Below are 24,595 nucleotides of genomic sequence, written 5' to 3'. Positions count from 1 at the left end.
TACTCCATCTTCAGGTGTACATGTACATACATTTTGACAGATTTGTAAAATCAATGTAAATATTCTCTAAGCACATTGTAGCATTTAAAAAATATAAAAGAAGTCTGATGAAATTTAATGATAAATATTCTCAAAATAAATAAATTGGTATGTAAACATCCATTAAAACATCAATTAGAAACCAATAAAGCTTTACTCTAGTTTTAATTATCAATTCATAAAATATCATTGTACTTAGTGGGAAACATGCGAAAATAACAATTATTAAAACCTTTAAATTTACATCTTCATATTTCATTATTCAAATAATTTTGAGCTTGTTATTGAAGCAATACAAAGTTTATCAAATAACAATAAGTTGTACACAATGAAGAACATTAATATGGTAATGTTTCAAGAAGGATAAAAATGCGAGAATTTTCATCCTAGAAGAGATTCAAGGGACAATAAATTTCTCTCATTCATCAAGTAAAAACATTTTTCTATGATCTCTACAATTATGACCTTCCTTTATCAAAATATTCCAAAAATGCACAGGAATATTTTGACTTGGTACATTTGACAAAAAGGCAGGTATAAGTAAGGTCGTAATTAATATTCATTTGATGAAAGTAGATGCATGTGATAAAATTATATAGTTTATGTCTCATAATTCATGATATAAATGTTTATTGTAAGTTCAGTAAATGTAGATTAATTTTGAAAAAAAAAATATCAGTGTTTTCTCTGGTAAAAAAAATATCAACAAGTTCAAGTCCTTCCTTGATCACTTTTCTTGGTGGTAAATTTTCAGCATCGTCTATACATTCATGCATGATATGCATGTTAAGTGAATAGATCTTTCGTGTTTTCATAACGCAATTTTGAGGAATTCAAGCCCTTTTTTGAACCTTTTTCTTTGGTGGAAAATTTTCAGCATCCAGTATACACCCATGCCGTGCATATTCACTCAACAGCATCTTGAAAATACCATCACATTGTACAAGCCTTTCGTTACCTGTTTGGAAAGGGAAAGATTTACAACCTTCAGATTAGAAACTTTTCAAAAAATAAATTTTATGAAAAGATTATGCTTTTGAATTGAAATATTCTTATTAATATTTTACCATTTATTATTGCTTAACAATTTGGTACTGTCGTCAGAAGTACGTACGTTGGTTTAGTTTATATCAACATAAGAAGAAATAATTTGACCTGGGTTATAATATACAGTTGTTGATGAATGTTCTTTAAATACGAGGGTTGTTCGAAAAGTTCGTGGACGATGTCCATCTTCGTTATATTACTCACTGGAAATTTAAAACAAGCACATTATAATATGTAAAAATATTTGTTTTGTTGATGTGTGAAGTTTCATTCCATTCGATTGAACACAAATAAACTTACTTCATTTTAAACTCGACATGTTTTGTACCCGCGGAGCACACAAAAAGGCAATGTAACGTCAACACATAGCATCGAGAATTTATAATAGATACTATACCTATACATTTCACACAGAATATTCCATTGCCCATTTATTAAATTCTTTTTCTAATACTTGACATTTATTTTTTAAGAATATATCTCATTGTATAATTTCCTTTGTTAAGGTTTTAATTTCTTTTAGTACTTAACTCTGCTTTCACAGGATAAGCAACTCTGAAGCGCCTTTGTCTTTTATTAACGTCTCAAATTTTTAATTTTTGTTCAGACGTTTACAGTAAAACTGTTTCTTCACAGGTCATCCTCATACGATACAGAGTCTTTGTCACTCAAATATACCCTGTACTATTTGTACACACATGAACAACTTGCTTGTGACATATTTTCTTGATTCCTTCAATATTTTGAGAGTTTATTCAGGATTTTTCCTGAGAAAAACACAAAATTGCTTCGGTATCTGCTGCTCCGTGACGTTCTAAAACGTCATCGTTTTTGTCGTTTTCAATAAGGACTACTTATCTTCTCAAGTTGATTTCTTTTCAACAAAGCAAAATATAAAACTATAATTTGGTACACGTATCGAAGTAACAATTCTTAATTAGAATTTCTAGGTAGTTTTTCGTTTTCTCTCCATTTTACAGAGAATATGACTATAGACATTCTTTATTATATTGTCTGTAACTGACTAAATTTAACTTGCTCCGCGATTCGATTTTTGCATTTTTAAAATCTGGATAAGTTTTTAATCAATCGTTATATTTTGTAAAAATTAATAAATATCATTTGGATTTATTGTTAAAATATTTCTACCAAATTTGGATAACATATGACGTCAAATAAAAAAGATATGACAGTTGTCCACGAACTTTTCGAACAACCCTCGTACTTAAACAATAAAACTTTAATTTTTGATTCTGAAGAAAAATATGTGCAATGGTCACTTAATGAAAATATTCCCAACAAAGCTTCAGGTTTCAAACTGACAAAACTTGTCAACGGAAAAGGAACTTTTCTAGGTAAAAATATATGCGTTGACCTATTGGACCGATGTTGGTTTCTATCTTTAGATAGGGCTTAGCGACATCCGTTCCGATCACTAACTTTAGACCACATGCTTGTAGTTTCTTGTTTCTCATGTATCGCTTTGGTTCTAATCAACTGTGTGTTAAGGTCAAGATCTAGTAAATAACTTGACACTAATTTTTTGGTGCTAGATCCATTATGACGTCATAATCAATTTCAACTTTCTTTTTCCCGTACTTTACGGCTTTAGCAGAATAATGTAGAAAATGGGGTATTTTCGTGTCATTCAATTTGGAATCATATGAAAAGTAAGCCGGATACCTATATTAAATTTGATATTGATTTAAAGAACAGGCCATGAACATACTAATTACCGTTTTCTGAGAGACTGTAGGCAATTTGGATACATTTTCTTTGCCGAATACGAAAAAAACTCCCATATTCATGACTGGTTTTCTTAATTTTTCATTGAAAATGACAGTTTAAAATACAGTTTTTCATCTTGTTTACCTACAAATTATGCCCCGAAACACCTTATTTGACCAGGCTAAAGTTGTAAAGCATCAATAAAAGAATTTATTTCTCAAATTTGATAAATCTGTAGGCACCTTTCATTTACTAGATCTTGACCTTAAGGTAGGATTCTTCTCTGGTTTCTGACTAGATGAAATATTCAAAGTACATCTGTTGATATGTCTTATATATTTAGATGTAAGAGATTTAAAGACATTTTTTTTTCTTTCCTCGTCACAATTATACAACTCTAAATAGAAATGGTAATCTGCATTTGAAAACTAGCAGGGACTATATTTTTGGCGGTATGGTGGCGTATGAAGATATCTTCTTTTCTGTCTCTCAAAATTATTATAGAACATTGAATTTAGTTATAATTTTTACGCAATCAAAGACTAGACAAAATTTTAAAATGTAAGTTAAATCAATAGTAAGGTACTAAAGTTTCATAATATATAGAATAAATAAGATTTTTCACACATACTAGAACTATGTTGGCTTTTGAATGCTTCAAATTTAAGTACAGATTTGAGCCAAGAATCTGTAAAAAGGTTATTTATCTCTTAGTAAACCAACAAAACTTTTAGTTTTTGTATCATCTTGTACCTCTAAGTGACAACTTTACTATATGTGAAAATTAGAAAAAGTTAAATATAGGAAGCATAGAAAAATAACCAACAAATCCTAAAAAAATTTTAAAAAGTAGAGGAAATTCGGATTAGCAGATATCCATTTTATTTAAATTATCCATGTCAATTTAGTAATATCATTTTATAGGCCCTATATGGTAGTATCTTTTTATGCAAAAAGAAAAAAAACATTCATTCATTTTGAATTACAAGTAATTTTTTATTCTTAATGTCCAGGAAAAAGGTAATGACCTTGACCTGACCTTGCCTCTAATATTAAATGGTCAAATTTGATTTCACTGATACCATCACTTAATGATATTGTCCTCTTGATTCTGTGAAAATTTCAATAACTTTTAAATACAAGAAATGTGAGAAGAATCCTACCTTAATAATACAATAATACCGCGTTATTTACAGATACATCTTTTATATGATGGTCTATACTGTATGCCTAGGTAACCCAATGCATTCATTTTTCCCTGGGGAATGAATTACAATTACTCTGCTTCATGCACTATCTCTCCCACTGACACAACACTACTACCCAATATTACCCAGTGATGATTTTGAAAGACAAACGCAGCTATTTTTGAGGCATACTTGTTTTGGTGACACCTGCAGTATCGATCAAGTAACACAAAGTGAATGATTCGTGTTCTCGAACAAGCGTACCTACACTGAGGTATAGTTCTGGTTGATTGCGTTTAGTGAAAAAGAACTTATCTGCATTTCCATAATTGTCTTTCATATCAACATGCATTTGAGGAAGAAAATATGAGTAAAACGCAAAAGCCTGTATAAAAATATTAAATTCGTGTTGAAATATGTGAAAAGTTTGAGGAAAAAAAGTGTGAAAATAGGTGAATTCGAAACTTTGGAGACAAAATATTCATGATGAGAGTTTTTGGTCTAACTCTCTTAGCTATGCCGACTTTAAAGACATTAGCCATAAATGTTAAAACAGTATATTATGATAGAAATAGGTTTGTTTTCTTTTTTGTAGTTTTTCCAAGAGGCAGCAGTGCCCTTAAAAAATCTTGTTTTAAATTATTCCTTAGATCAAAATATATCCAATTTTCGTAATTTAAATTAGCGCCAATCCTGCCCTGAAAAACATACGTCAAAATTAAAGCAAAAATTAGTGCTTAAACGAACAAAATACTGTTTTGATCATTTTTGGATGTTAATTTCAAAGTTGTCAATAAAAAAATATTAGGTTTAAAATACAAAATTTAGACAAATATACGGTAGAAAATAATTAAAGGATATTGCTTCTTAGATATAACCTTTTCCAAGTAATTGTTCTCTCTAAAATGGTAAATATACTCTTCAAAAAAAGAAACGCATCGTAGAATTTTAGTGACACATTGAACATAAAGATTATTTAGAAAAATGATGCATTGATAAAACAGAAATGTGGTAAGCAACAGGAATGCTATCTAAATGTCATAATTACTCAACAATTTTAAAATTATAGTCAGTTTAAGACCATTAAAGATCAATATTTGGTATGCCCCCCGCATACACAAATAATAGCCACAAACGGTATCTAATGGAAGCAAATGTGTGTAATAAAAACTGTATAGGAATACTCTACCACTCCAAATGTAGAATTTTAGTCAGCTGTTGCAGAGTCTGGGGATGCGATTCCATCAAAGTCCATTGAATTCGAACGAAATCAATCTTAATTTCTTATAATACCATTTTCCATATCATTACACTACTACCACCAACTTTTTTAACGTCCTGGAGTCAGTTATCTATCTAACCTTCATTAAAAAGCATTAGCACTCTTAAACTTATAGGAGGCATTCAGGTAAAGATTCTAGACTAGTAGATTAACCAAAATGTTCAGCAGTGATGCTGTGGTCATACTCTATTCATCTGAGATCTTTGAAGTCGATATTTGGGGTGTTGTGGGGTCGGAACAATGGCATGAATAATCCTCTTGCAATAATTCGTTGTCAACTGAAAACGGTCTTGTTAGATGATCTGTGCAGTTCAGGGATAGCTAATGCTTTAGATGACGTTCTTGCATACATTCATGCAATTTGCGTAATTCTCAGAAGTGATGCTGTGCTGCTGATGTCACACGTAGTCTACCATATTTTTTGCGAACATTGGGGGTTCGATGTTAATGGTTTATATTTTATTGGTTAGATATGATCTGTGTGTAACATTAAAACCTCTTGCAATAGTAGATTGCGGTACCCCTGCTTCCAGTCGCCCATTTTCATTTTTGTGCCACGCAACATTCAGATGCAGCAATTTTAGGAAACGTCATTTTTCAGACAAATCCAGATTCAAAATATCGAGAACCCCCGCTTTTGAAAACCCCTTTGTACCTAAAGGCATTGCATCGGAATTCAACAAATGAAAATGGAGATTAAAATTTTGGGGGAAATTTTGCAAAATCAGGTCTTTTTGTCAGTGAGACTTGTAGAATAGCTGTAAAGTTAACAATTGCATTAAAAAATCATTCATTTCACTCGAATACATCGTATCCATACAAAAATAAAAGGTATGACAAGACTATCGCAAATTTTCAGGGCATTGTTCCTACTATGCGTTTCTTTTTTTGAAGAGTATATTTAAAAATTAAGAATACATCCTTTGTCGATGAATTTTTCTTGCAAAAATTTCTTTAATGCACTTTTATGATGGATAAAATTAGATACTAAAATTATGTAAAGAAATTAGTTTGATGTCAGAAGATGAAAGCCTACAAATACAAACCCAAAATATGATAATTAATACATTATTTTATAGACTAAGACTAGAATTCTGTACACTTTAATAAACAAGTACTTCAGTCAGTCAAATTAGGTATAAGTACCTTGATTTGCATCTTTCTATGCAAATTATATAAATGAAATCAATAAGTGTGTGGTGTCCCTTTGAAAATGCATTATTTCTTTGGAAATCTTCTTCTCTGCTCCTGGGCATTAAATAAACTAATTAAGTACATAGTTATGATGAGCAAGAATGCCTCTTCCAGAATTGTGAATTTTATGGCCCCAGGATTGGGGGTTCTGATGTAAGATGATTATCAGACACTCTATACCGTATATCCTTACCAATAATGACAAGTCCTTTTCTTGCTCGAGTAAGTGCCACATTTATCTGATGGTAATCTGTGATGAAGCCCAGGTTTTCCTTACACCATCCCATTGTTGGATGGGGTTCGATTCTGTACTCTGGTAAGGACCTTACCAGACTAAATATAACATAGTCCCATTCTCCACCTATGGTAAAAAAAAGAGTTTTGTATCAGATGGTAGAAACCCGAAAATCAGCAGGATGACATTCATGCGTTCACATGCTTACTTATTTGTATTATAAGTTTAGATCACATAGAAATGATCTAAACATATATGTTCTTACAACGACTAAATACTGGTATATTCTTCCTAGCATTTAGCTATAAATTCAGCAAAATACATTTTTTATTTCATAATTTGGAACTTTCGATACACATTATTCATGCAGAACAAACTGAACATGCATTATCGTTATGATATTCACCTGCAAATCATATTAAGACTGGTACATTTACAATTTCGCTTAAATGATTTATTTTTTCAAACAGACATCCTGGTTTTACGGAGGTACACTTCAATCATCTAAAATTATTTGAGGTTTCAAGAATCGTAAAATTGACTTCTTATACGAGCATAACACGTGTCCTGAGTGAAACACACCTTGACTTGCCACAACCGTGTTGACATGCTGGACATGTTTTTTAAGTCTCTCTCGGATTTTACTGCACTGGGCGTTGTACTGGGACATGATGTTGATGTCTGCAGAACATATTCCTTCTTTTTTTACCAAATGATGGAACACTTTTTCCTTAAAGATTTTATAAATAAAAATAATTATAAAAATTTGATTATTTATTACGTACTTAATAATAAATACAGGATTTTTGCATATGCGATATGCCCGACGTCACAAAAGCCGTATCAGTCATGCAGGGTTGATATGGAATTCCTGGGCTGATATGGATCAATATCAAACCCCAAGTAAATAAAACCTCAAACAAGAGGACCATAGACACATCGCACATCTGAGCAAAGTGGCTAGGAAAAAAACAGAAATCAGTTTACTATTGAAAAGTTTAAACCCAGAAGTGGTCTCAACCAATCCTTAAAGGGGAGAGGGTATGATTTGAACAAACTTGAATCTACACTAACTAAGGATGCTTGCATATTTCTTTGACAACCTTGGGCTTTATTGCCTTTACATTTGAACTTACATTGTGGCCCCGCCCTACACCCAAGGGGTTATGACTTGAACAAACTTGAAGCTAAACTACCTGAGAATGCTTCCATATACATATGACTAATCATGTCTGAGAAGAAGACTTTTACAGAATTTTTCAATATATTTCTATGCAAAACTTAGATTCCCTTTTGTGACCCCGCCCTACCCACAGAGGTCATGATTTGAACAAACTTGAATCTACACTTCCTGAGAAGGCTTCCATATGAATATGACTAATCATGGCTTTGTCATTCTTGAAAAGAAGATTTTAAAGAATATTTCTACATTAATTCTAGGTAAAACTTGGATGCCCTGTTGTGGCCCTGTCGTACCCCCCAGGAGTCATGATTTGAACAAACTTCAATGTACACTACCTGAGGATGCTTCCATATAAATATGACAAATCATGGCTTTGCTATTCTTTAGAAGATTTTAAAGAATAACTCTACATATTTCTAGGTAAAACTTGGATTCCCTGTTGTGGCCCTGTCCTATCCCCAGGGATCATGTTTTGAACAAACTTCAATGTACACTACCTGAGGATGCTTCCACATAAATATGACTAATCATGGCTTTGCTATTCTTGAGAATATTTTCTCTATATATTTCAATGTAAAATTTTCATCTTCATTGTGTCCCTACCCTTCCCCTGGAGATTATGATTTGAACAAAATTGAATTTCCACTACATTGAAAAATGATTTGACCCTTTTTTGAACAAACTTGAATTACCTTCACCCAAGGATACTTTGTGCTAAGTTTGGTTGAAATTGGCCCAGTGGTTTTAGAGACGATTTCGAACACGTGAAAAATTTACAGACAGACAGACGCCGGACAAAATGTGATCTGATCTGAAAAGCTGAAAAAGCTCACTTGAGCTAAAATCAGTAGTTGTGATCATAAACATTCATGTACTTGGGGGGGGGGGTTGCATATTCTCTTTATTTTAACTTTTTGAATGTAAGGATAATCTCATTGACAAAAAGAAAGATAATTTTCAAATCATGGACGGGCACATTTGTATTAGAAGTAGAAACAAAACCAAACCGCCTGAGAAAAAAATAGACCTTATACATGTAATTAAGAAGTCTGTGCTTGGTTAATTACTTATTTCCTTCTCAACTTAATGTGTATTATAATTTATTACTAAGTATGTAATAAGCATAATAAACATACCCTTTTCCACATCACATCCTGTATCAATGTCTTGGGCTAATACAGAATGTGATATGGAAAGAGGTATGTATTATTCCCTAAGTATCTGGATATTAACCATTTCTGAAATAAAAAATTACCACTTGATCAATCTCAGCCTTGTTAAATCTGGGCATCTCATTGCCTTCTTCGGTTGCATTTGCGAGGTACTCCTCTTCCCCTTCTATGTGACAAAAGATTAAAGGATTTTTAGGATTGTGCCACATGCCAAGTGGCTGTAACATTTCCCATTTTGGAGACTTCTGGGTTATCACTTTCATGTCGTAAAATGCCTTGGATGGGAAGCGACATAGGCTGGGATGCTGAAAAAGTTATTTTTTACTAAAATATTGACGTTTTATCAAACCATAAAGTAATTTTAAGGAATATCTGGTTGTTTAAATATCTCAATCACCAAGATATATTTACCATTCTGTATTGATTAGTTAGAAGAGTAAGGACTTTATCTGACTTTTGAGATTCAGCATAGCGCTCAAACAAGGATTTCTGAAGTCCCAGCTCTCTAGCTTCCTCACATAAGACAACTGGTTGAAGCTGTTTATGATCTCCTAGCAAAACGACCTGTTTTGCTTGGGTAGCAACAATTGTTGATACACATTCTGGTTCTGTAAACATACCAGCGTCGTCAATCAGAAGCTGATAAATGGATCTACCTGTAGCAGTCAATAGTCGCAAACTTCTAGCAACGGCTGTTGTGCATAAAATGACGTCATATTTTGGTATTTCCTCCTTCATAGCTCTAGCGATGTGTATATTGTACTGCTTTACGTCTTGATAATCTACTGTTTTCCCAAGTTTGAATTTCCTATCAAAATCCCTTATCTTTTCAGCGTATTCATTTCCAGGTTTCCGAATGATGTGATGAAGTGTGAGGTCACGAAGAGATTCATCAGGTGCACATTCAGTTTGTTTCATTGAAAATGTTTTGCCTGGTATTGGAAATTCTTTACATTCTACTGCTCTGTCATACATTCGAAGAATTTTCAACTGGTGCTGAAACACTTCCTTTAAAGAAGCTAGAAATTCATAAAATTTATAGGTATAGAATATGTGGCTAACTTCGCGAAATTGAGGTGTTAAAAAAATTGTAAATCATTTTAAATTTCTAATTGGATACCTGTTACTAAATCAACAGATTTGTTGGATGATCCACAAAATACCACTAAATGTTTGTTTCCACCTTTCATTTCAAAATACTTTTGATTGATGGAACAGAAAAGACGAACCAATGCAACTCCTGTGAATGTTTTCCCTGCACCTTGTGAAACAAAGGAGGCAATTTAAACAGTGTTTTTGTTGTTATATGTTAGTCAACTGAAATTAAAAATTTAAGAAGTTTAGAATCAAAGCTAGGTCGCAGTACAAGGTATTTCAGAAATCAGGCAAACCAATTTGATTTACTACATCTTACTGATATTTCAAAAATTATTCTTATAAAAATAAATTTCATTTGGCAAATAGATAACAATTTTTTTCCAATGATAACAAAAATGACGTCATAATTACTTACAATGATTACTTTCTCCCAAAATTTTACTTTTTAATAAAATTTTAAGCTTTTTACTGTACCTTTATTTCAAACTATCATAAGTTCCCATTTGCATATCAAATACCTGAGGAAAGTTAAATGTTTACATTTTTTCTGAAACACCCTGAATATGATGACAATAAAACATCTTTACAGCTCATTATGAATCGGATTTTCTCGATGGGAACAAACATTATATTATCTTATATTTTTGATGAAAGCACAGAAACAAAATTTAGTAATTTCTCTTTGAAATTCACTATAGCTTACAATGTTTATCTATAGGACATACATTCAATTGAAATCAAATTTTAAACAGAATTTAATATGATATTTTGAAACTTTTCATTTGATTGAATTTGAATCGTTTTTTTTTAATTAAGCAATATTATGGATCTAGATCTAATTATGGAACTAGTAAGTCAAATAAGAACTATTCTACTTTCCTTTATAAAAATTAGAAGGAATATACATATAACCATTGGAATTTCACAGTTAAGAATGATTTTTTTTAATCTCATATGAACTTTGCAATTTTGAATTTTCAGGTACTGTAATTAATAATACTTTACTGTAATATACTATATTTTGTAATAAAACAAATCTTATTCGAGTCTACGAATAATGTTTCGCATTATTTACCGTATTTTATACAACTATCTTAAATATTAATAATATTCTTGAATTAACATCAAGTGAAAAAAGTAAATCAAAAATCTTCTTTAATCTATTTCTTGTTTTTAGAATTCAATGAATCATAACTATTAAACAAAAATAAATTATAAAAATTTATATTTAAATCCACATTTCAGAGTGTTCATGGCATTCCAAATTGACTTACAGGTAACTTCAAAACAAACTTCATTTGCAAACAGAGGTGGTAATTCATCTCAATATGACAGATAAAGATAATTCTTTGGATTTTCTTCAGGAGGAAAGCTAATTAATCCCAACGGACTCATAGCAGCATTCAGTTTACAATGTGAACATCTTCAGCAGTTATCTCTACCAATACATTCTTTTGCATAGTTAAGGAATCTACCCCACCACCCCAGCTCCAAACCAGAAGACATAGAGAACCAAACTTAGCATCAAAATATGTATTTCTGCCTATTAAACTACCATACCAAATTTGTACTTGTTTGGGCAACCATAAAAAAGTTATTAGAAAAAAACAGAAAATTTGTGGACGGAAGAGTGACAGACGGACAGACAGACAGACAGACGGACGGACAGACAGAGTAATTACTATAGGGCACCCGCAAATCTTTGCGGGGCCCTAATTAAAAATTAATCTTTATTACAGTACTTTAAACATGAGTTTGTTCCTAAAAAAGGATAAAGAAAGAAGCATTGAGCTTCCCAAGTTTTTATTATTGGTTACCTGGAGGGCCTTGAATTAAGGAAAAGCTGGAAGAAAGTGCTCTTTTCATTGCTCTTCTTTGATTATTATTGTAGACAATTAGGAGTTCTGGAACTTGTAGACTTGGCGCTATCTCCCCCATATCTTTGTGTATTTTGTCTAAAACGTGTAAGCAGAAGAAGTAGATTAATTATGATCTTTGAAATTATTAAACACCAAAACTTGTTCATAAACATAGTTGTTAACTTGGCAAGAAAATCATTACTTTAGTTTAATACGAACCACATTTAAGGCTACAGGGATGGTACCCAATTAAATCGCCTTTTTGCAAGAGCATACACTTGCTAGATTTTCACGTTTTGATAAATATAATAAAGGGAATAATCATTAAGGTGCTGCTGCTTTCTCTAAATCGACGTGCTTGAAAATACTTAGTAAATGTCTGCAAAACATGCAGAAACAATTCATATTTAACTTTTTAACTTTAATTTTGAATTTGATCTAGGGTGTGCTCTTGCGATATTGTGCGATTTATGAATTCCATACAGTATTCATACGTAGCATTTATCATGTGACTGCCCAGTGATGGGATCGAAGAAAAAGGTACAGTTTAGGTTTTTTGTGCCCTAAAAATTGCATATACTTAAAAATCATGAAATTGGCTTTAACAAGAGTCGAGTAGATGAATATGAAAAATTATTAAATGTTATGGCATGAAGGAGGACCTTTCTGGAAATATCACGTCATTAATTTGGTATATTTCTAAGTTTAATGCAGAAAAGCCTCAGAATGACTATTTCTGTGCTTATTTTCCTGTAGAAAATAGTGTCTGCCACCATCGTCCACTTCAATTTTTGGATATATTACTATAAGTATGTAAAATGCTTTGAAACATCATTTATCTCAAAATCTGTCTGGGCGACGCTAGCAGAGTATGTTTTCTAAAAGAAAATTACACTGAAAATTGATGTCTTCTGCAACTTTGTAAGAAAGAACAGGAAAATGCACAAGTTAATGACGTCACAATAAGCATTTAGGAGGTCATATGAGAAAAACAATTTGTGTATTCTTAGTGCATGGAATTCCCATGAATAAGATTGATTGATTGATTGTATACTGTTTAACGTCCCTCTCCAGAATATTTCACTGATATGGAGACGTCACCATTGCAGGTGAAGGGCTGCAAATTTAGGCCTATGCTCGACACTCAGGGCCATTGAGTAGGGAGGGATCTTTATCGTGCCACACCTGCTGTGAGACGGGGCCTCGGTTTATACGGTCTCATCCGAAGGACCGCCCCATTTAGTCGCCTTTTACGACAAGCAAGGGGGTACTGAAGACCTATTCTAACCCGGATCCCCACGGGAACCCATGAATAAGAAGAATTGAATTTTAATACCTTATATCACTTTCATTTTTTAAAAACAATACTGGGCTTAAGGTCATACGCAACATAGTTTGAACTTTATGGAGTTCTTCCCTGGAGTTGAAGAGCTCCACTAAATAAAGGACCTGCGTGCAATACTTTTAATGACTATATATATGGATTTATACACCTCTTTTAAAACACATTTTAATGGAGAAAGAAATCTTGAATTTAAGTTTTGTAATTTTTGCATATTTTTCTTGAGAAATTTTCATAATTTGATATCTGTTCAAAACCCTTGGTAACGTAAGCTGATTTTTTTGTCTAAGAACACGTAATAGTGCTATAATTTTTAATTTAGAATATCTTGAAAAATGATCAGTAGGAAAGGTACCTTGTGTATGTCCTTAATTTGTATTGAATCTGTACCTTGTTTTTGAATTCAATGCCTAGTTAAGTGTACTAAGGTATTTAAGTCACATGATAATAAACCAGCTTTTCAGAAATCAATTCAGTTTAAAAAGTTCCCGTTTGTTGCAGGTCTTTATTCCCTTAATTTCTTCATAGAAGCCTAAACAATGCTGCATACGATTCTTTTTATACTTATTGATCAGGCAATGGTTACCGAGAACAGGGGGACGTCTTCTTAATGCAATAGCTTTAGCAAGCTCCGATGCATCTCCCAGCCATTTCACATACAACTCGGTTGTCCTTAAATTCAATCATGATACATTTTAAATTAAATGATATTAACAACAAAACTGAAAATAAATAGCAGAGAGAAAAAACCCCGACCTGTTGATATTAGATTTTGGTAATATTTCTACACTACACTCTTTCTTTTTGTTCAGCACTTCTTGTGGTATCGGAGGACTTTTGCTGTGATAAAGAAACTTCACACTAACCACTTTTTCGTTTTTTTCTGTTTTTAACTGGACATCTTGTACTTGAGCATGAGAGATCCAATACCTGTACCGTGGAGAAATAGCCCCATTAGCAAAACTTGTAACAACATCAGTCGGTGTTTCCAAGGGACACCTAATGCACAGATAATCAGATCCATACAAGTAGAAACGTTCATTTTCATTGCTGTTGTTTACATCCTGCTCTACATTCAAAAGGTCGACGGAATAAGTCGCGAACTCAATATCACGTTTTTCCAAGAAGGAACAATGGAGAGAAAAGGCTCCACTTCTTTTTCGAAATGTAAGTGGCAAATCATTTATTGTAAATGAATCGTCGTCAACAGTTTGTTTAGCAACTTCCATGGAAAAAATTGACATCCAGATGTCTATATACTCTTTGCAGGAAGAGTACTTTTCTTTTGCAGATTTTGTGGCCACCAAAGACAAAACACCAAGGGGATTTCGCAGGTGTTGTAAACATATTTTAACGTTTGGTGTAATGTCAACTAGCTGAGGCAGAGGTGTCATAATTCCCTTTCTAGACTCTGCGTACATCTGGATGACTAATATTTGTCCATAATTGAAAGAAAGACTATAATTGCAATTCTGTTGTGCAAAGTTTCCACTACATATCTCTGAGCTCACGTCATTGACAGTATTCCACGATTCAGGTATTTGTTGGTTTGAAATAAATTGTTCTTCAGTCATCATTAATGAATGAGTTTCTTTATTCAAAAGCGCTCTTATTATATTTACCCAGTTTTTCAAAATATGAAATTTTACGTTTTGATGAGGATTGATTTTGAAGTATTCCATTTTGTGTGGTAAATTCCTTATTTTTCTTTTCCGTGAATATATGCGATTTTGCCATTTAACTGTTAACATATAACGATCACTTAGGAAATCTTTCGTAAATTCTGGTTTTTGCTTCGAATGTAACAAGTTAATTGGTAACAACTTACTGGTTCTCGGTAATTTTCTCAAAGTAGGAATTATCAATTCAATGTCCTTGTCAGAAACATTATGAACAAAGCCATTAAATGTACAGGGAACAGTATTGAGTAAATTACTAAATAATAATTTGAGACATTCATTCCTAAATTGTTTTCTTCTCCGATATACGCTGTTCATTTCTGTACAAATCGACCGGATTTCAGGTTTAGAGTACGGTGGCTGTCTGACATTTGCCAAAGCTGCATGCACCAATCTGTGCACTACGAGATCAATATAACGACTAAGAGGCGCAGTAAACGACGTGTAGATAGGGACACGTAATCCAAAATGATTAGCTTCATTTTTCTTCACTGGACATCTGTATTCAACATTTTTTTGAATTTCAAGCCATTCCTCTAATGCTAGAGCTTGCATTGGATGTATTTCGTCCGCTCCAAGAACAAGCTGAAACTTGTCAAATTGATTTGATGTATATGATTCTTGCAGTATTTCACATACATTCTTTTGTACCGGTATAACGTTTCTATACCTCAATCGATCCAAACTTCTGTCAAAAATTGTGCACCGGGCATTAACTGACATTTCACAATCCTGAAGACTGAATAAAATCTTCTCCATATGATCACCATGAGCTTTTTTCCACTTCATAATAACGCTTTGTGAGGGAGGATCATGACATTTGCATGGTAAGCAATCGGGATACTTTTCAAACAAAAAGCTTGCAACCGTTTGGTTTGCAAAAATTTTCATCTCTTGTACTAATAAAAAAGCATCCATACACTCAATGAAATTGTGTTTCTCATAGGGAAACATTTTGTTAATATCAGTGAAAAATGAGGCATTCCCGATCCTTTGTTTTCTTAACTGCTCTGACACAAGGTAGAGCTTACGGATGTCATCATCCAAACATTTTGTCTTCAGTAGTGTTTGAACATCTTGTATACTGTATTGTTTCTCAGATTTCACCCATGACTTTTCCACATTTCTTGGAAATTCGAAGTTGTGGTACGATGGAAGATCATCAACAACTGAGGCAGTAAAGAAAACTGTCAAAGTTTGCCTTTCCTTGCCAAGCTCAATACTGAAAAGTTCACGACTCAGACTTGCTGGTATCATGTATACGGGTTCAACATCTTTGTTAACATAAAAATCTGCTCCTCGTCTTTGCGCTTCTGTGTCAAGAATATCTCCTTTTTCAATTGTTAAAGAAGGATCAACAATGTGAATACCAATGCGGTACAATCCAGATTTCAACGTTGTAATACTATAAGCAGTCTCTATCGGACCCTGTCCGTCGTGTATTGTGAAAACCGTTATCACTTTCTCATTTTCTAAGGGTTTGTTACCTTTTGATTGTAGAATCCTTGCAATACCTTCTGTCTTTACAGTAAAATACGTAGAAGGAACACGGTATTGAAGTCGAAGAATTTCAATACCTGATTTGATATCGCCTCTTGTGTTGATTACCTTCAATGTTATTCCAAATGGATACATATTATCCCAAGATATTATTGCTACAAGATAGCAATATGACTTTTTGTAAGCATGATTAATGTCAAGCGTCTCTCGATATTCCACAACATTTCTTTTTGCATCATACGAAAACAAATCTACTTGATATTTGTTTTGGCAAAATTCGTGCGAGACATTAATTTTTGGGACAGTTTTACATAATGGTTCCATCAAGTGATTTGCAAATTCATCTTTAGTACAAATCAAAACTGGATGTTCTAAATCTCCATATCTGTTTCTTTGTAGCCTTCCTATCACTTTTCCATAAATGTTATTGTCTATCCTTTCTTTTGCCTGATCTCTTTTCAGCCTGGGAGTATAAGTAGTCTGTGCTTTGGATTCTCCGAGAATCTCAACCACGACCTCGTCGTCGGTGAAACTTCGCCCACATTTAGATCTTCCTGAAATAAGTATTTCCTTTATTTCATCTGTCAAATCTAAATTTTTGCAAGTCGCTTTATGAGCTGATTCTAATTCAATAATGCAACGTTTGTATTTATTCTTATCCCGATTTAATAAGAGAAGAAGCTCTTCCTTGGTTCTTTCTTTCTGATATTGGAATGATGCAATTTTTTTGTATTTCTGAGAACTAGTTTTAAATCTATCTTTAAGGGTAATACCAAAAATCACTAAATCACTATTGCTTAGTCTCCTGTCAGTCACAGAAAGTGCATGCTCAAAATTAGATTCAACATCAAACGTTTCAAAGCCACTATCGCTTGTTATGTCAATCTGAGAATTTTGGTATTCAGGTGCCTCATAGTCAAACGGTTTTTTCGCTGGTTTTTCAAACTCGCTACTAGACTCATACGAATCCTTTCCAGAATCTGTCTCACTCTCTTGTTCCCCATATTCTGCATTATATTCGACTACAGTTTCTCGGTTTTTCTTGCTTGGATGGCTGCGTTTTTTCTTTCTTTCTTTAGATTCTGGGGATAAAGGAACATCTTTCCATGTTCTGTAATTTGTTGTTTCTTCATACTGCACATCGAATTTATAAATTTCAAATTTCTCTATAGGGGATGTTTGGATTTCTTCTCTGTCCTCAGCATCTGGTTTTAAAAGAAAATTTAGGAAATAAACTAAATGGAGGTATATATTAAATTAACATTGGATAGAGATATAAATATATGTAGTTCATATGCAATGCATTGCCTCATAGGAAGTTTTACCCCAGACTAGAGAGTTTATATTTTCAATGCTTAACTCATGTTATCCAAATTATTGATATCACGTAAGTTGAGGCTGTGCCTAAAAAATACATGTAGTTGCTGTCTTGGGGAACAATTCACTTGCTATTGTCCTCCTCATAGCCAATATATAGGAGAATAATTTTCACATGCTCCCACTGGTGTAAATACAACGTCTTATACTCAGCAGCTGCCAATTTCATGGGATACTTACCTTTTACTTCTTTTTTCTTGTGAAAACTATCCCGAACTCTTATAGCCTTTTCTTTCAGCTACATAAATAAAATGAAACTCTTCATAATAAAACTGTTCCAAATTGTTCATCACTTAAAATTAACCAACAGTAGTTTTCATCTTTTTTTTCTGAATGATAGTAAAGGGAAAGATATATACCTGTTGTGGAATACTGACATTAGTTCCTGTCAACCACTCTTCGTCTAAGTCACTCTTGGTTTTCGGAACTAATTCCAAATATAAGGTATCTCTCAGATCAATCAATTCATCAAAGGCACTTTCTGTTTCTGTAGCGTCCTACAAAAAGCACAAAACATTATTTTGTGCATTTTAAGCAAAAATAATGATATATTTAATGTATAAAACAATGCAACATATTAACCGATCTTTCCCCATGTGTAATTTATCGCTCTTTAACTTTCGTGTTTCGAATGCTTCCCACGCCCTCATCCCTTGATGACTTCAACTTTTCTGTCGTCTTTTATTTATGTAGGAAATTTAGGGATGTCAAGGAATATTCGAGTACTCGACTATCGTTCGATCATACCGACTATCGACTAAAATTTCTTTTGTCGGTTATTCGTTAAAAATGTGTTTCATAAAAGCAATTTTGAATTCTGCAGTGTAACATCAAACATGATTATCATATGCCGAATCATGCGGTCAAACATATACACAGTCTTCAATTGAAACTTTCCTAAAGTAAGTTCTCCTCAAAAAATGACAGATTGGGAAAGAAAATCAAACATGTTTGTTAATAAGGCCATTCCAAGTTTTTTTCTCGGTTTAGCGTCCACTCATTTTTCAAAAACCTACCTACCTATTCGCAAAAAACACACAAGCCAAAGCATAAAACACAAGCTTAAACGTCCTTCAAATGATTTGATCTAACTAAACTGCTTTAATAGAAGAAATATCCATTCTTTAGCAAAAACAACGGATTAAATGCTTACAGTACACCCAATGTAACTTACTGTACAGAATTATTTGGAGAAATTTACAAAATTCAAAAATTTCGACTAAATTTATCAATTTCAGTACTGCTGTTGTTGTGTGTTTTTTTTCTCATATGGGGTGTCAAAAACCAAGGCGCACGTGGATGCTAAACATAGAAAAAACTTGTAATGGCCTAATTGTCTACCTCTTACTGTTTTAAATGGAGATGGCAATTGTTTAGTTTTGCAGATTCAAACTAAGATCTGACGTGATTCATCTATTTAGAAAAAAAATTATTTATTTAATTAAACAACTGTTACAAAATTGTAAATACATGTAAATTTGGGTCAGTTATGAGAGTAATTAAACCGTCTTTTCTTTTTCTGATATTAATGTCATACAATCATTGGTTGTTTTTTGCGCAAATTTTCACAATTAAAATTTATCCCCGCCAGGAGGCGGTCGGTTATTTGATATGAAAGTTTGAAGTCGTCGTGCGTTTCTGCAGAAAACAGTTTAAATAAAAATATGAACATTCATATGATAGAAAATGTTTAAATGTTTGACAAAATACGCACAATAATCATAAAATTAAAATTTTGTAAATATGGGATTAATGTTTCATCCAATCCTGATTGACAAACTATGACATAACCGAGGTGCGGAGATAATAAATACATGTGTTGGGCATGGTCTAATGCAAAGACCGCGTTATACGGTATACAAGAATAAACAATTTTACTTTCTCTATTTAAACCTTGTCACCGCGCGTTAGAATACACAGTAGGAACTATATGCATTTTCAATACTTTATGAACACCAAAATGTACATTGTTTGACACAATTTAATTTTAAAAAATTAACCCTGTTGAATTAATGTAAAAATACAACAAATGTGCATTTAAAATTAATTTGTCACTTTTTTTCCTCGCAATGTTCGCTTGCGTTATTTAACTTTACGACGTCACAAACGGCTCTTACGTCTATAGAGCACACCAGTTTTGAAGGGCGCTAAATTCACCTCAAAGATTACCGAAATAAACAATTATGAAGAGGAAACATTAAAGAATGTAAATATAAGTATTGAATTCATATTTTGGAATGTCTTCGGTCCTATAACACATGAGATGCATAATTCTGGGTATGATTTTTTGATTTCGCTAACGCGCGGTATTTAATTTGTCGGCACGGCCAGGTGTGTTATAGGACCGAAGACATCCAAAATATGAATTCAGAGCTTAAATATTTTTTGCGCTCTTTTTGGGAGAATTTCTCCACTTTCCAGTATTAGTCAATTAACTACCTTTCACACCCTCGTTGTAGGAACACTATTTAGCTATTGTGGCCCCGCTCTACCCCCGGGGGTCATGATTTGTAAAACTTGAATCTACACTACCTGAGGATGCTTCCACATAAATATGATCAATTATGGCTTTGTTATTCTTGAGAATAAGATTTTAAAGAATTTTCCCATATATTTCTTTGTAAAACCCTGGTCGGCCATTGTGGCCCCGCCCTATTCCCAGTGGGTCATGATTTGAACAAAAGTAGATCTACACTAACTGAGGATGTTTCCCCATAAGTTTCACCTTTCCTGGCACAATGGTTATTGAAAAGAAGAATTTTTTTTTAAATGTCACCAAATTTTCATTAATTCTCAATTATCTCCCCTTGAATGTGAGCGTGGGCCTTCATTTGAAGAAACTTGAATCCCCTTCGCCCAAGGATGCTTTGTGGGGCAAGTTTAATTGAAATTAACCTAGCGGTTCTTGAAATAAGTCGAAAATGTGAAAAGTTTACAGACAGACAGCTAGACGGTCATACAGACAGATGGATGCCGGACAAAATTTAATCACAAAAGCTCACTTAAGTCTTCGGCTTAGGTGAGCTAAAAACCATTTGGGAGCTGTGTGGCAACGCACTTTGAAAAAATTAAGCAATTTGAAAAAAATATTTCAATAATTAAAATTAGACCTTTCATCTCGCTCTTCGTTTTTGATATGTCGCTTCCTTTCACGAAGCGACATATCAAAAACGAAGAGCGAGATGAAAGGTCTAATTTTAATTAGATTGCAAAAAACATTAATCTGGTAATTTCTTTGTTTAAGCTGCAGCATCTGAATCTTGGACTGGTACAATGAAAGACACTAGAAGCATCTTCTATGCATGTCTAATCAATATAGGACATAGAAGTACTTAAAACGAAAACTGCCCCAAAAAACTTAACCTTAACCTGGGACGCCGACACCGACACCGACGCCGAGGGTATCACATAAGCTCCCCCCAACTTCGTTGAGGTGAGCTAAAAACCGATAAAAAGAATTATGTACCTTAGTGTAGTCTACCTGTGTGTGAAATTATATTGATATCAGATCAAAACTGTAGGTGGAGTAGCATTTTAAAAGAATTTCACAGAAATTCCTATTTTTAGTAACCACGACATGCAACACCGTTCATCGAAATGAAAAACCGATAAACAGAATTATGTATCTTAGTGTAGCATACTTGTGTACTTAGTTATATTGAAATTAGATAAAAACTGTATGAGTAGTAGCATTTTTAAAGTATTTCACTGAAATATCTTTTTTTAGTATCCACGGTAACACCGTTCATCGAAATCAAAAACCAATATACAGAATTATGTATCTTTGTGTACTCTACTTGTGTGCCACGTTATATTGAAATCAGACTAAAACTGTATGAAGTGTAGGATTTTAGGTTCATCGAAATCAAAAACCAATACTAGTAGACAGAATTATGTATCTTAATGTAGTCTACTTGTGTGCCAAGTTATATTGAAATCAGACCAAAACTGTAGGAGTAGTAGCATTTTTCTCAGAAATTTCTATTTTTAGTAACCACGGCAACACCATTCATCGAAATCAAAAACCGATACAAAGAATTATGTATCTAAATGTAGTCTACTTGTGTATCAAGTTATATTGAAATCAGAATAAAACTGTAGGGGGAGTAGCATTTTGAAAAACTGTTTACAGACAGACGGACGGACGACGGACGCATTACTATCGCATAAGCTCTTCTGGTCTTTGACCAGTAGAGCTAAATCATTTCAAAGTGCGTAAACGAATTTATGTCTACCACGAAATGTAAATTTTCATATGCACAACTACTTAAAAGTTCTTCATCCACGAAATCAAATCCCCACGAACCAACATTTTTTCTTCAAACCACGAAAATTTGACCCCACGGAAATATGTGATTTTACAGTAGACAGAATTATGTATCTTAATGTAGTCTACTTGTGTGCCAAGTTATATTGAAATCAGACCAAAACTGTAGGAGTAGTAGCATTTTTCTCAGAAATTTCTATTTTTAGTAACCACGGCAACACCATTCATCGAAATCAAAAACCGATACAAAGAATTATGTATCTAAATGTAGTCTACTTCTGTATCAAGTTATATCGAAATCAGAATAAAACTGTAGGGGGAGTAGCATTTTGAAAAACTGTTTACAGACAGACGGACGGACGTCGGACGCATTACTATCGCATAAGCTCTTCTGGTCTTTGACCAGTAGAGCTAAATCATTTCAAAGTGCGTTAAATTTGGGACACAGTCAACGCACTTCGAAAAAAAAAATTCAAAGTGCATTAAGAGTGTACATAGACATTTTCACTCAAGCCCTAGAGGGGCTTGAGTTATCTAAAACGATGCTAGGTCATCGATTTACTCAGTTTAAAAACACAAAAATATATTATTTTTGTAGATAAAAAATATTTCTAGTAACAAAAATGAAGCTTATCTTTAAAACGTCTGTATATTCAAAAATATTAAGTCTTAAATATCGGATTCTATTTTATGGCGAATGAACAATGAATGAAGCTCCGCAGCGGCAACAGTTTCTATACAGAGATGTCCCGCTTTCCTTTGCATAGGAATCTCATAACTTTTTACAGTCGCCGACAAAGCATCTTCGACAAAGCATCCACAACAGACTCTGAAAGATGACGCAGGTTACCCATCGCTAATAAATTCTACAATACATGGCCAGAAAATGTATGGATCTACCCCATAGCTGAAATTGCTTTTCACGGGCCTGCAAATGATGTGTACTTTGAGTGACAGTAAAATAATAATAGCATATTTTAAAAGGTCCTAAATATAGGGAAAATTAATCTCCGGTTTCATAAAATAGGAACTAATATTCATAAAAACAATGCCCCAGAGAAAAATGTAGAAAATATGTTTGTGGTAGGTATCGGTGAATTGTTCACTATTGTCTTAAAACAAATTGGGTGAAAATATAATTGCATGCTCATCATATTTTTTTTAATTCATGAAACTAAGGTTCAACCAAATAAAACATCAATACTACCGTTAATACACTGTAACAATTGTTGTTCTTTTTATTTCATTCGAAATGTCATGCTACTCAGCAAATTAATTGCTGAAAAAAAATATTATACACAATCAAATTAATAAAAGACTTTATAACTTTATATCAAACTCATTTTAAAAATAATACAGTGCCCCACCACAGCATGATACTCCCGTCAAATATTATTCATTCAATTATTATAAACAGTTTAGAGTTCGAGGAAATCAAGGCAACCATCAAAAGGATTTCCATAAATTTTTTATTCCTTATGATATCTGTTTAAACATCTCCTGTGGTGTAAGCATTAATTATAACAAAGAATCATCAAATGGTTGCATTACAGCTTGACAAATGCTCCTCCTCCATAAACACACACATAGGCATATAACTTTCATGTGGGACATAATGCTCTGAAATTTGTCACTTGATATTTTCATTTTTTTTAAATATATCAATTAAACTAATTAGTATTAAATTCTTAATCTATAACAAATTGATTTTAGAAATTGAAGGCTGTGGCCATCAAATACCATATGCTATTTAAACTGACCAGCAGTTCTTCTGTCTAATTCCCAAAGGACACAGATAAGAGCTCCTTAATCAGAGATACCGGCTAATAGAAATGATTGAGACAGCTACATGTAGCTCTCCTACATTGAACCATTAATTAATCTTTGACTGGATGCATGTCCACTAATTAATGCCAAGGGATGCAATTTTCTGTTATCAAAATTCTCCTTGACCAGGGCTTAATAATTATACCCTTGGGAGAGGTAGATTATCTCTTATAAAATAACATTTGATATGGATTGCTGTAAAGTATATAATGAAAAAATATTATTTTTCCTAATTTATCCTTTTCTAAATAGGGATACAGCAACACTCTTACATTTTTGGGATTGTGTAATTCAATAGTAAAATTTAACTTAAATTAAAGGTCATGGTGACCTTAAAATTGGTTGTGACACACCTTCTACCCGAGAGGCATAAATTGTCCAAGTTTGATGATTGTAAGTCTGATAGTTTTCTAGGTATGAGCCAAACAAACCCATAATATAAAAAAGAAAAAAAAAACACCTGTAAAATGCCGAAAAATCATCCAGTCATGATGAAAATACCAGGTGCACACCTTCATATTGTGAATAATAAGTGTACAAATTTTCAGACAAATCCATTCAATAGTTTCCGAGAAACGG

General features: G+C 33.1%; 1 protein-coding gene across 1 annotated transcript; it reads right to left on the bottom strand.

Annotated features, from left to right (window-relative positions):
- Positions 1–329: 329 nt before the first annotated feature.
- On the bottom strand, positions 330–18,009 carry LOC134240474 (helicase with zinc finger domain 2-like). The gene is made up of 10 exons (XM_062722561.1): positions 17,961–18,009; positions 14,123–17,750; positions 13,953–14,038; positions 11,983–12,120; positions 10,188–10,328; positions 9,479–10,086; positions 9,151–9,372; positions 7,295–7,442; positions 6,671–6,838; positions 330–997 (listed from the first exon to the last, which is right to left on the bottom strand). The coding sequence occupies exons 1-10, from the start codon at positions 18,007–18,009 to the stop codon at positions 873–875; spliced, it is 5,313 nt and encodes a 1,770-aa protein (XP_062578545.1). The 3' UTR covers positions 330–872.
- Between the last annotated feature and the right edge of the window lie 6,586 nt (positions 18,010–24,595).

The sequence above is a fragment of the Saccostrea cucullata genome, unplaced genomic scaffold (assembly GCF_032062105.1).
Source record: "Saccostrea cucullata isolate Sc308-1 unplaced genomic scaffold, CSIRO_AGI_Scuc_v1 ctg2470, whole genome shotgun sequence".
Taxonomy (NCBI): Eukaryota; Metazoa; Mollusca; class Bivalvia; order Ostreida; family Ostreidae; genus Saccostrea; species Saccostrea cuccullata.
Note: the sequence above shows the minus strand (reverse complement) of the source record. Positions and strands in the feature narration are given on the sequence as shown.

Excerpts from the sequence above, each read along its gene's own strand:
- LOC134240474 (XM_062722561.1), bottom strand. The coding sequence starts at position 18,009 with ATGAGGAGGACAATAGCAAGTGAATTGTTCCCCAAGACAGCAACTACA. Across the intron at positions 17,751-17,960 it reads CCCCAAGACAGCAACTACAT|ATGCTGAGGACAGAGAAGAA; the intron begins GTATTTTTTAGG and ends TTTTAAAACCAG. Across the intron at positions 7,443-9,150 it reads AGGCTGAGATTGATCAAGTG|GAAAAAGTGTTCCATCATTT; the intron begins GTAATTTTTTAT and ends AAAATCTTTAAG.